We start from the raw sequence: 12,379 nt of genomic DNA, 5'->3' as shown, positions 1-12,379 counted from the left end.
CTAAACTCTGGGTCACATACCAAAACAGGGAATATTTCTTTACAGCCCCCGCTGAGGCGAATAGGTTCGTCGAGGAGCACGGGCTGGAAAACAACCAGCGGGGGTAGGGACGAGGGGCCCCTGGCAGGGGGCAACGACACGTCGACTGGGGGGTGGGGAGGGGCGAGACAATGCCAAGCCCCCCATCCCGGCAGGAACACCCAGAACAAAGAACAAACCACTGCCCGAGGGACCGCTCCAGGTGGGAGGCCAGGCCCCAGCACGAGGGAACGAGAGTATTGGAGAAGGGAGAGTAGGCGAGAGGGGTGCAGGGTAGGATGGGGGAAGAGCGGGCAGAAAACCATAGAGGCCAGGCAGGGGAGAAGCGAGACAATAACCCCCGAGAGGGGAGCCACCGTACTAGCAGGAAAGCTAGCGCCGGGGGCACGCAACAAAGCAGGGCCGCAGCGCACCCCCAACAGAGGGGAAGGCGCCAGGCAGGGGAGGGGGGGGAGAACACCCGTCAAAGTCGGGAGAGCAAACGGGGACAGGAATAGGGGATAGAGGGGCAAAGGAGGGGTATACGGGGGAGGAGAGAAAAGGTGGGCACACAGGGAGCGAGAGACCGGGGAGGGGAAATGCAGGGACTGAGGGGCTAAAGAGGCCAGAAAAGGAATAGGGCTACAAAGTGCCACAACCAAGGGCTCGAAACAAGGAACCGCTGCAAGCACCCACCCAATACGGTCTGTGGGCGAAGGGGGCCCCCAGAGTGCAGGGGACTACCCGCGTGGCGGACACACAGTGGACGGCCATGGCGGGTGCCCCCGGGACAAGGGGAAACCCCGGAGCGCAGAGACCCGACCGCATGGGGAGAGCAGTGACAGCGGCCATCCTGGACGGCCCCCTAACAAAGGGAAACCCCGGAGGGCAGGGGCGCGTCCACCAGATAAGTATGGTTAATCCCACAGGAACGAGGGGGGCAGAAGCCCCCCACCAGGATAATCACCTGGAACGTAAGGGGACTTAACGGCCCAGTGAAGAGATCCAGAGTCCTCACCCACCTCAGAAATATGAGGGTCGACATAGTCTTCCTCCAAGAGACGCACCTGAGGGAGCAGGACCAACTGCGGGTAAGAAAGGGTTGGGTGGGACAAACCTACCATTCCTGTTATGGGACAAGGGCCAGGGGGGGGTGGCGATCCTGATCGGCAAGAGGACAATGTTTAGGGCGACAAAGACGGTAATAGACCCAGGGGGGCGGTATGTCATGGTCAGCGGGGCCCTGGATGGGGCACCGGTAGTTCTAGTCAACGTGTACGTGCCCAACTGGGACGACACGAGTTTAATCAAAAAGACCATGGCAGAAATCCTGGACATAGCGACGAATCGACTAATCATGGGGGGGGACTTCAACTGTGTACAGGATCCAAAGACGGACAGATCAAACCCCAAAACGGGGAAAACCTCAAGCATGGCAAGGGAACTCAGTCACTTTATGGAGCAGATGGGAGCAGTGGACCCCTGGAGGTTCGCCCACCCGGGGGAGAAAGAATTCTCCTTCTTCTCCCCAGTACACAATGTGTACACCAGAATTGACTTCTTTGTGGTGGGGAAAACGGTGCTTCCAGGGATAGACAAAGTGGAATACTCTGCAATTGTGATATCAGACCACGCTCCACACTACATGGACGTGCGGCTAGAGATGGGAAGGGCCCAGCGCCCCACATGGAGGTTGGACGGTGCCTTACTAGCTGACAAGGCCTTCAGCGAAAGGATAGCGCAGGCCATTGCAGAGTACACGGAGAACGATCAAAACGGGGAGGTCTCACCCTCCACGTTCTGGGAAGCGCTTAAGGCCGTACTAAGAGGGGACATCATTGCCTTCAAAGCGCAAAGAGATAGGGAGGAACGGGTGGCTAAGCAGAAGCTGGTCGACTCCATACTGGAGGTAGACCGTAAATACTCCGAGGCCCCGACCGTAGAGCTCCTGGCGGAGAGGAAAGAATTACAAAGGAACTTTGACTTGCTCTCCACCAGGAAAGCAGTGCACCAACTCCGCCAGGCGCGCGGGACCCTGTACGAACACGGAGACAAAGCCAGCCGCCTGTTGGCACACCAGCTGAGAAAGCAGGCAGCCACCAGAGAAATTGCGCAAATCAGGGGTACCAGAGGCACATTGGAAACAGAACCAGAGAGGATTAACAAAACCTTCAAGGCTTTCTACCAAGAGCTGTACACCTCAGAGCCCCCAACGGGGAAGGCTGGGATGAGGGCAGAAAACGGGACCTGGAAGCACCACTAGCACTGGGAGAGATCATGGACAGCATTAGCTCCATGCAGGCGGGGAAGGCGCCGGGACCGGACGGATTCCCGGCGGACTTCTACACAAAATTCGCGACAGCGCTGGCCCCGCACCGGCGGGAGATGTTCACAGACTTGCTAGCTAGGGGCACACTGCTACCCACGTTAGCACAGGCCTCAATCTCGCTGATACCTAAGAAAGACAAAGACCCAACGGAATGTGGGTCATACAGACCCATCTCTCTGCTGAACGCAGACGCCAAAATACTGGCCAAAATCCTAGCCAAAAGGCTAGAAGACTGTGTATCCGAAGTGGTCGCAGAGGACCAGACGGGCTTTGTCAAAGGTAGACAGCTTACCTCGAACATCAGGCGCCTGCTGAACGTGATAATGACCCACTCCGGGGAGAGAACACAAGAGGTGATCGTCTCCCTGGACGCAGAAAAGGCCTTCGACAGAGTCGAGTGGAAATACCTCATAGAGGTACTGGAGCGGTTCGGGCTTGGAACAGGGTTCACCGCTTGGGTAAAGCTCCTATACAACGCTCCCATGGCGAGCGTACAGACCAACAATACCAACTCCCAATACTTCCAGCTGCACAGGGGCACCAGACAAGGATGCCCACTGTCCCCGCTGCTGTTCGCACTAGCAATCGAACCGCTAGCAATCTCGCTCAGGGCAGCAAAAAATTGGAGGGGGATCCGAAGGGGAGGCAGAGAGCACAGAGTCTCACTCGATGCAGATGACCTGCTCCTCTACATCTCGGACCCACAGAGCAGCATGGACGGAATCACTGCGCTCCTGAAAGAGTTTGGAGCCTTCTCGGGCTACAAACTCAACATGAGCAAAATCAAGATCTTCCCAGTGCACCCGCAAGGTTCACACCAGCACTGACTGACGCCACCTTCAAAAGGTGGAGGCAGGGCGGAGGGACACTGACAGTCAGGGACCTATACACGGACGGCAGGATCGCAACACTGGACGAACTGACAGAGAAATTTCGGCTAGCCAAGGGGAATGAGCTACGGTATCTGCAGCTCAAAAACTTCTTACGAAAGGAGACAAGCACGTACCCACAACTGCCACGACAGACACTACTGGAAGACCTACTGGACGCAAGTATCCTAGATAAAGGGAACTGTAGCGACATGTATGACCGATTGGTAGAAAGGGCCGACACCGTACTGGACGCAACAAGAAAGAAATGGGAGGATGACCTGGGGATTGAGATAGGGTGGGGACACTGGAGCGAAGCACTGCATAGGGTCAACTCCACCTCCACGTGCGCAAGGCTCAGCCTGACACAGCTAAAAGTGGTACATAGAGCCCACTTAACAAGAAACCGTATGAGTAGGTTCTTCCCGGAGGTGGAGGACAGATGTGAACGGTGCCAAAGAGGTCCGGCCAACCACGCCCACATGTTCTGGTCCTGCCCCAGACTTGTGGAGTACTGGACAGCCTTCTTCGTGGCTATGTCCAAAGTGGTGGGGGTGAGGGTGGAGCCATGCCCGATAGTGGCGGTCTTCGGGGTTTCAGACCAGCCAAATCTATTCCTGGGGAGGAGGGCGGACGCCCTTGCCTTTGCCTCCCTGATCGCCCGCGTAGAATCCTGTTTGGCTGGCGGTCAGCAGCTCCACCCAGAACTGCAGACTGGCTGTCCGACCTCTCGGAATCTCTCCAAATGGAGAAAATCAAATTCACCATCCGAGGATCAGACGGCGGCTTCCACAGAACGTGGGAGCCATTCATGCAATTGTTCCGGGACCTGTTTGTGGCCAACGAACAAGAGGAAGAATAGTCGGGTGGCCAAGAATCAGGGGAAAATGGACGGGAATCGGGGGAAGGTAGCCGGGGGGGGGGGGGGGGGGGGGGGGGTTACTGTTTTTCTCTGTTGTGATAAAATTTGTTGTTGAATACTTGAATAAAAATTATTCCAAAAAAAAAGGACAAAGCCAGAAGCGACAGTCTGATGGCAAGCTAAGGCCCAAAACCAAATTGTAAATAAATGCCTATAAACATGTGCCTCTGCCATATTGGGGAATGTAAAATATGTATGCCGGTTAAAGGGGGTGGCCACAGTTGTTATTATGAAGATGCTTGCCTGTAAATATACATGTTAATTTTTGCGTATTTTTTTTCTAATAATTTGTAATTTGTTGGATATAAAATATGAAAACTCAATAAAAAACATTTCCAAAAAAAAAAGTACGACATAAAAAATACAAAGTGGTGACAACTCACTGGTAACACTGGGATAGGTCTTGGAGCTTTCTTTACAATTTCCTTTACTTTTGCTGTATTAGAATCAAGTTCTACTCTCTCTTGATCCTCTCTATCCTCTTCCTGTGAAATTGGTGAGTCCAAGTAATCAGGACTAGAAAGCGATGGCTGCAGAAAGAAAACAAAAATGTAAACAAGAAGGTATGTTAACATTGAAATTCCAGATTTGAAACGGCCTCTACCAAGTATTTCTTTCTACTGGCACCAGATGAGGTGGCTTGGACAAGTAATTGTTGTGTTATGTACTCTGGGATAACACAGGCTGCAACTTCGATGCAGCTTTGACCAAAAGATACTCCAGACTTTGAAGTAAGTTCAATGTGATTTATTGAACCATTAGCACAGTTCTCCATGAGTTTGACTCTCCTGCTAATCTTGCTATAGTAATTCAGTCTAACTAATCAGTCTGCTCTAAGCCATGTGGTGGGTGTGATGCTTCTGATCTGCCCCGTCCTACTCTCTAAGTGTCACCTGTGGAAAGAGCAGAGCATGTGTACCATGTCCTTTTATATGTGGGTTTTGTAATGCTCCCTTGTGGTAGTGTCACCTCTGGGTGTCTTGACTGCCCATTGGTCGTGTCCTATTCTAAGTGTTCATTAGCTGTATGTCTGCATGGCATGACATCTCTGCTGCTCCCCCTAGTGCTTACTTAGTCGTAGTGTATTTACATTAACCCCTTGTGTATTTACAGTGATGCATATCACCACAGTGATCTGCAGCTTGCAAGGGTTAAAATTCAATGTGGATTATTTAGTGTTTTTCATAATTCGCACATTCCGTTCAATGCATTTTCTGAATGAAAGAAGCATTACAGTTATACATTAGAAAACAGATTAAAATGCAGTGTTCCCCAAAAAGATAAACGTCTACCACATATGCTGCAGGTACATCGACAAACATTCAAGCCCTGTGCAGGGACAGGAAGGTGAGGTTGCGAGTGAGGCAGGTAGAGGGATCCAGGAGGTAGGGTTGCAGGAGTCTGACAGGTTTGAGATTCTTGCTCCCTGTGTGAACAGGAATAGAGGCTGCATGGAGGATGAGCAAACTGACCACAGCACCATGGTACAGGCAGCAATTCAAGTGGGGGGAGGGGAGGGGGGGAGAAATGTAGTTATAATTGGGGATAGTATGGTTAGGAGCATAGACAACTGTTCTATGACCAGGATCGAGAGTCCTGCAGGTTGCGTTGTCTGCCTGGTGCACGGGTTCAGGATATCTCATCTGGACTACAGAGGAACTTGGAGTGGGAGGGTAAAGATCCAGTTGTTGTGGTCCACATAGGTACCAATTACATAGGTAGAACAAGAATAAGCTCTCTGCTGAAGAAATATGAGCAGCTAGGAGCTAAATTGAAAAGCAGAACCAAAAAGGTAATAATCTCAGGATTACTACCTGAGCCATGAGCCAATTGGCACAGAGTCAAAAGATTAAAGAGTTAAATGCATGGCTCAAAGTTTAGTGTTGGAGAAATGCATTGAATTCATGGGACATTGACACCAGCACCAGGAGGGAGCTATTCCGAGATGGGATGGTCTTTACCTTAATCTTTTTTTTTGTAAAATATTTTTATTCTCCATTTTCACATTTTCTTCAGAATTTACACCCCACCAACAAGCAGTAAACGGTAACAAATACAAAGTTAATTCCCTTATCAACAACAACGATCCCATCCTCCCACCACCCCAAACAACAGCCCACCCGACAATATAAGCATCAAAAACAAACCCTCCCACGGTGGGAAAAACAAAGGAAAAAAAGAAAAAGGAATCAGGAATCGCCTATGGTCACCATTGACCTATAGAGTCCTCCCCCCCTAACATTCAATGCCATCCAATCTCTGAAAGAGTACCATAAATGACACCCATGAATTGTAACCCCCCCCCCCCAACAACTCCTCCCCTCCACTTCCTCTTACAAAACTCCTCCCCCCAACCTCTGTTCCTTCCCCCCAACTTTCCACCCCGGCTAGACTCATCGGAGCCTGGCAGAACCTCCCCCCACCTCACTCCCGTTCACTGGCCGGCTTAGACCGGCCAGCGTGGAGGCCCCCGCTCAGATCTCTTTCCTCCTTGCCCGGTCCCAGGAAAAACAAGAAATCTCCTTTAGCACACAAACCCCGCATACACACCGAAGCCACAAAGAACCATCATTGCAAGTGAAAGTCCCATCTCTTCCCTTGTCCAAATATATACAACATTGGCTCATTTAGCACATACACCAGCACGCAGTGAAAAAATACAGTTACATAAGGCTACATCGGTACATGATCATTTCTCAATTCAGCCACAGTCCTTCTGCCGTCGCAAACTCCTCCACCGCTTCCCCCGTCCCGAACTAAAAGTCCTTGGATTTGTAGGTCACCCTCAACTTAGCTGGGTAAACAATGCCGCACTGCCCCTTACTGATGTTCAGTGCCTTCTTCACCCGGCTGAAGGCAGCCCGCCTCCTCGCTAGCTCCACTGTAAAGTCCTGATATATGCGTATACCAGCTCCAGCCCACTGCATCATCCGCTTGTGCTTTGCCCAGCACAGGACCTTCTCCTTCACACTGTACCTACGAAAACACAGAGTCACTACTCTTGGCGGCTCACTCTCCTTTGGTACAGGCCTCCATGACCGATGAGCCCGATCCAGTTCATATCGGGAGAGATCATCCCCCTCCCCCAATAGCTTCGTCAACATCATGGCAAAATACTCAGTCGGCCTCGGGCCTACCACTCCTTCGGGAAGACCCACAATCCTCAGATTCTGTCGTCTGGATCTGTTTTCCAAGTCGTCCATTTTGGCTCGCAGACCCTTGATGATCTCTATCACCTTCCGCATCTCCTTCCCCATTGCTGCAAAAATGTCTCTTCCACTTCCTTCAGTGCCTCACCTTGCTCCCACACCTCTGCCACTGCACTCAATACCGCCGCCCTCACCGGGGCCTCCTCCACCAGCACTTTCAATACCGCCCCCATCCCCTTCCTCATCACCGCCATGTGTTTTGTGAACTGCCTCTCGAGTTCCGCGGCCATCACCTTAGTAATTTCTTCAGCCGTGGGCAATGCGGCCTCCCCTGGTGCCCCAGCCTCCACTTTTCTTGCCGAACCCGCGGTGACCTTTCCACTCCCCGACGGACTTTCAGCCGCTTTTTTCATGGCTGTTTTTAAATCTATTTTTGACATTTCCCTTTACTGTGCCTTCTCCCTGGTTTTGCCGCCTCCGTTGCCCATGGGACCAGGCGTTAAACCCCGAAAATGCCATTGGTCTTTACCTTAATCAAACTGGGACCAGAGTCCCGGCGAATTGCATAACTAGGGCTGTTCATAGGGCTTTAAATTAATAATATGGGGAGGGTTCAGTTGTATGGAAAATTAGAAAACCAAAGATAAAGAAGAAGTTGAGAGTGTGGGTTAATGAGGACTTAAACGAGTCAAAGGGGCCGAGGACTCTGGAGAGATTAGTAAAGTTTCCAGAACACGTAATAGAGCAAAGAGTATAGAAAGCGGCAGGAATACAACTCAGGGCACAGCAAAAAAAGAGGATAACATAGGTTCAAGGTCAATGCAGGACTGATGGTGTATATAAATGCGCATAGTATACGAAACAACGTAAATGAGCTGTTGTGCACACTGAAATGGACGGGTACAATGTTGTAGGCATCACAGAGACATGGCTGCAAGGGGATCAGGGCTGTGATCTAAATATCCAAGGATATGTGTCCTATCGAAAGGACAGGCAAATGGGTAGAGGGGGCGGGGTTGTATTGTTCGTAAGAAATTAACTTAAATCGATAGCAAGAAGCGATATCGTGTCCAAAGGCATATAATCTGTGTCAGTAAAGTTGAGGAATCACACAGGAAAAAAAGATCCTGATGGGAGTTATATTCAGGTAACTGTTTAAATCTCACGGAAAGCAGGGCGAGGTAGCCAATTGGATGCAAAATTGGCTTGGCGACCAAAGTCAAAGGATGATTATGGAGGGTTCTTTTTCAAACTGGAGGCATGTGACCACATATATATATATTAAAAAATGATTTGGACGAGAATGTAGGATGCATGGTTAGTAAGTTTGCAGATGACACCAAGATTGGTGGCATAGTGGACAGTGGAGTTTATATAAGATTGCAACAGGATCTTGACCAATTGGGCCAGTGGGCCAATGAATGGCAGATGGAGTTTAATTTGGATAAATGTGAGGTGATGCATTTTAGTAGATCAAATCAGGGCAGGACCTACTCAGTTAATGGTAGGTAGTTGGGGAGATTTACAGAACAAAGAGATCTAGGGGTACAGGTTCATAGCTCTTTGAAGATGGAGTCACAGGTGGACAGTGTGGTGAAGAAGGCATTCAGCATGCTAGGTTTTATTGGTCAAAATATTGAATACAGGAGTTAGGACGTCTTGTTGAAGTTGTACAAGACATTGGTAAGACCACACATGGGATACTGTGTACAGTTCTGGTCCCCCTATTATAGGAAGGATATTGTTAAACTAGAAAGAGTGCCATGAAATGGAGATGCCGGCGTTGGACTGGGGTGAGCACAGTAAGAAGTCTTACAACACCAGATTAAAGTCCAACAGGTTTGTTTCGAATCACTAGCTTTCGGAGCACTGCTCCTTCCTCCGGTGAATCCTTAGGATTCACTTGAGAAATGAAAAATGAAAATCGCTTATTTTCACGAGTAGGCTTCAAATGAAGTTACTGTGAAAAGCCCCTAGTCACCACATTCCGGCGCCTGTTCGGGGAGGCTGTTACGGGAATCGAACCGTGCTGCTGGCCTGCTTTCAAAGCCAGCGATTTAGCTCTGTGCTAAACAGCCCCTAAGAAAGAGTGCAGAAGAGATTTACGAGGATGTTACCAGGACCTGATGGTCTAAGTTAGAAGGAGAGGCTGGATAAGCTGGGACTTTTTTCCCTGGCGCGTAGGAGGCTGAGGGGTGAACTTATGGAGGTCTATAAAATAATGAGGAGCATAGATAAGGTAGATAGTTAACATCTTTTCCCAAAGGTAGAGGAGAATAGAACTAGAGGGCATAGGTTTAAGGTGAGAGGGGAGAGATACACAAGAGACCAGAGGGGAAATTTCTTCACACACAGGGTGGTGAGCATCTGGAACGGGCTGCCAGAGGCAGTGGTAGAGGCGGGTATGATTTTGTCTCTTAAAAAGTAGTTAGACAGTTACTTGGGCAAGGTGGGTATAGAGGGATATGGGCCAAGTGTGGGCAATTGGGACTAGCTTAGTGATAGAAATTGGGCGGCATGTACAACCTGAGCCGAAGGGCCTGTTTCCAGGCTGTAAATATCTACATGCTCTATCTATAGCACACTCACAGCAGTGTGATTATCCATGTTTAGTTTCTTAGTTTAACCCATATAATCTAATTTGATGGTCTCTCACACATATTATTCCTTCTCACAGCAGTAAAAAGTAATAAAATTTGTGACCCCCTTCTTTTTTGTTCCCCTCTACATCTTGTCTGAAAATGCTGTAACTAGGATCATTAAGCCTACATTCCTACCCCACTCCAAGTCATGTTTTAGCAATAGCTACAAAAAAAATGTCCACATTAATCTTGCCCTCAGCTCACTGTACTCAGCCTTATTCACTATGTTCCCTACATTTAGGTATACACAATTATGCACAGCTGGATTCCTTTGTGTCTGGTTTAGCACAGTGGGCTAAACAGCTGGCTTGTAATGCAGAACAAGGCCAGCAGCGCGGGTTCGATTCCCAAACCGGCCTCCCTGAACAGGCGCCAGAATGTGGCGACTAGGGGCTTTTCACAGTAACTTCATTGAAGCCTACTTGTGACATTAAGTGGTTTAAAAAAAATTATTTTCCAACCTTTCTTTACTCTCAAACTCTCGTTAATTTTCTGTCTTCCGTTTCCAGCTCTGCTATCCCCTCTCTGAAACTAGCATTTAAAGCCCACCAACAGTTGTCCTGAGAAAAAGACAGTGGGCACCTTCTTGACCAAAGTGGCTTTTGATAATTGCGTGTCGGTTAAGAAGATAGACCCGCCTGAAAAGAAAGATTGACCTCCAGGAACACCCCGAGGCTGGAAGATGGACCCCGATGACACTGAAGTTTGAAGGACCACCTGACAGATTCTTCCCTCGGCGATTCTTCCCCCACCCGGGACGCTGGTGGCCTCCATACCAAACTTTGGAGGCAGCCCCAGGCATTCTTCAGGTTAGTCTCGACTTCTGCACACCACATTGTTCCAAATGTGTTCTGGACCCGCATGTTTTCAGGCTGGTATTGCGGAGAACCGGGCATGGGGTGGGGGGAAGAGGGGCGGAGATTCCAGTCAGGCCTTCATCTACATTCAACTAACGGGATGCAAATCAGTTTTAGCAGGCACCAGCGGAACATCCTTTGGAAACTTCACGCCTTTACTCAGAGAGAGGTCAGAATCTGGAACGCGCTACCGAAGGCCTGACTTGATATAATCAATGGGAACTTGGATAGGCTGATATAAAGTAAGGTGGGAGGAGGCTCGGGTGCAGCATAAACATTGGCATAGCTCTACGGGTCCAAATGGCCTGTTACTCCACTGTAAAATCTATGAAATTCAATACATTCTTCAACCACTTACAGATGTAAAAACTTGAGATGGAGGTCGTCTTCCACTGGCTTTGGGCCTCGAGGTTGTGGGATGGTTGAGTTTCTCAGTGGAAGAGACTACACTATCAAAACTTGCTACATCTATAAGAAGGCAAAAAGAGAACAATTTGTCATAGGTTAGCAATAAATATTTTGACTAACTCAGAATAATTTTCACTAGCACTGAAGAACATCAAAACAGCCATCAGAAATCAAGGCCTTAATAAAATGTTCAAGTCACAGACCAATATTTGACTTAGAAATGCATTAAAAAAAAAATCATTATGGTACAAACAACACATCTAAAGGAATTCAAATGCAGTTATTGCTCGACAAAAACGAATTCTCCTTACACGCACGTCCCTCCAAAAGCAAAACAGTTTCTCTGTTGGAATGGAATCAAAATGAGTTAACATATTAATTAGCCAATCAGGTAGCTATATGGTATCTCTGTTCACAATCTACATTTGTGAATGTCAACATCATTTACAAATTAAGCAGCTAAAGGATCTGTGAATATAACCTCATATAAGTGACTGGTATTGGACGACTCCCTATTACACCATAGAGTCTTGGCATATCTAGCAGAGAAGGAGGCCTTTCGGCCCATCAAGTCCATGCCAGTTCTATGTAGAGCAAACCAAATCAATTCCATTCCACTGCTCTATCCCGGCAGCCCTGCAAGTTTATTTCCTCAAGTGGCCCTCAAATTTGTTTTTGAGAGTTCCAGTTTATTAACCTTCTTGTGTAAAGAAGATCTTTTTCACATCCTCCTTACATCTCTTGCCCAAAACCTTAACTCTGCACCCCACAGTTCTTGTACCATGAGCTAATGGAAACAGTTTACCATATCCAAACCTGTCATAATCTTTTAGACACCTCGGTCAAATTTCCCCTCATTCGCCAATGCTCCGATGAGAACAACCCCAGCTTCTCCAACCCAACCTTGCAGCTAAAATTACTCTTCCCCGGAACCATTCTGGTAAATCTTCACTGCACTCTCTCAATGACCTTCCTGAAGCGTGGTAACCAGAACTGAATGTAATACTCTGGCTGTGACTTATGCAGAGCTTTATAAAAGTTTCACATTTCCTGCTTTTGTTCTCAATATATTTATTTATAAAGCACAAGATCCCTTATAAGCACAAGATCCTTTTTTTTCATTTTCTATAGATCATTATGTGCTTCTACTTTCAAAGACTCCCCAGGTCCATCTGTCCCTCTGCG

At 48.6% G+C, this 12,379-nt stretch overlaps 1 protein-coding gene across 4 annotated transcripts in view; it reads right to left on the bottom strand.

Annotated features, from left to right (window-relative positions):
• The window catches only part of sh3kbp1 (SH3-domain kinase binding protein 1), a 413,248-nt gene that overhangs the window by 27,897 nt on the left and 372,972 nt on the right, over positions 1-12,379 (bottom strand). For all 4 annotated transcript variants that reach the window (XR_005461315.1, XM_038802548.1, XM_038802549.1 and 1 more), the window contains 2 exons: positions 11,145-11,254; positions 4,522-4,668 (listed from right to left, as the gene is read on the bottom strand). Coding sequence is in view for 3 of the 4 variants with exons in the window: in XM_038802548.1 (XP_038658476.1) it covers positions 4,522-4,668; positions 11,145-11,254 (257 nt within the window). In the remaining variant the exon portion in view is untranslated. The remainder of the gene's footprint in view (positions 1-4,521; positions 4,669-11,144; positions 11,255-12,379) is intronic.

The sequence above is a fragment of the Scyliorhinus canicula genome, chromosome 7 (assembly GCF_902713615.1).
Source record: "Scyliorhinus canicula chromosome 7, sScyCan1.1, whole genome shotgun sequence".
Lineage (NCBI taxonomy): Eukaryota > Metazoa > Chordata > Chondrichthyes > Carcharhiniformes > Scyliorhinidae > Scyliorhinus > Scyliorhinus canicula.
This window is presented reverse-complemented; position numbering and strand designations above follow the sequence as displayed.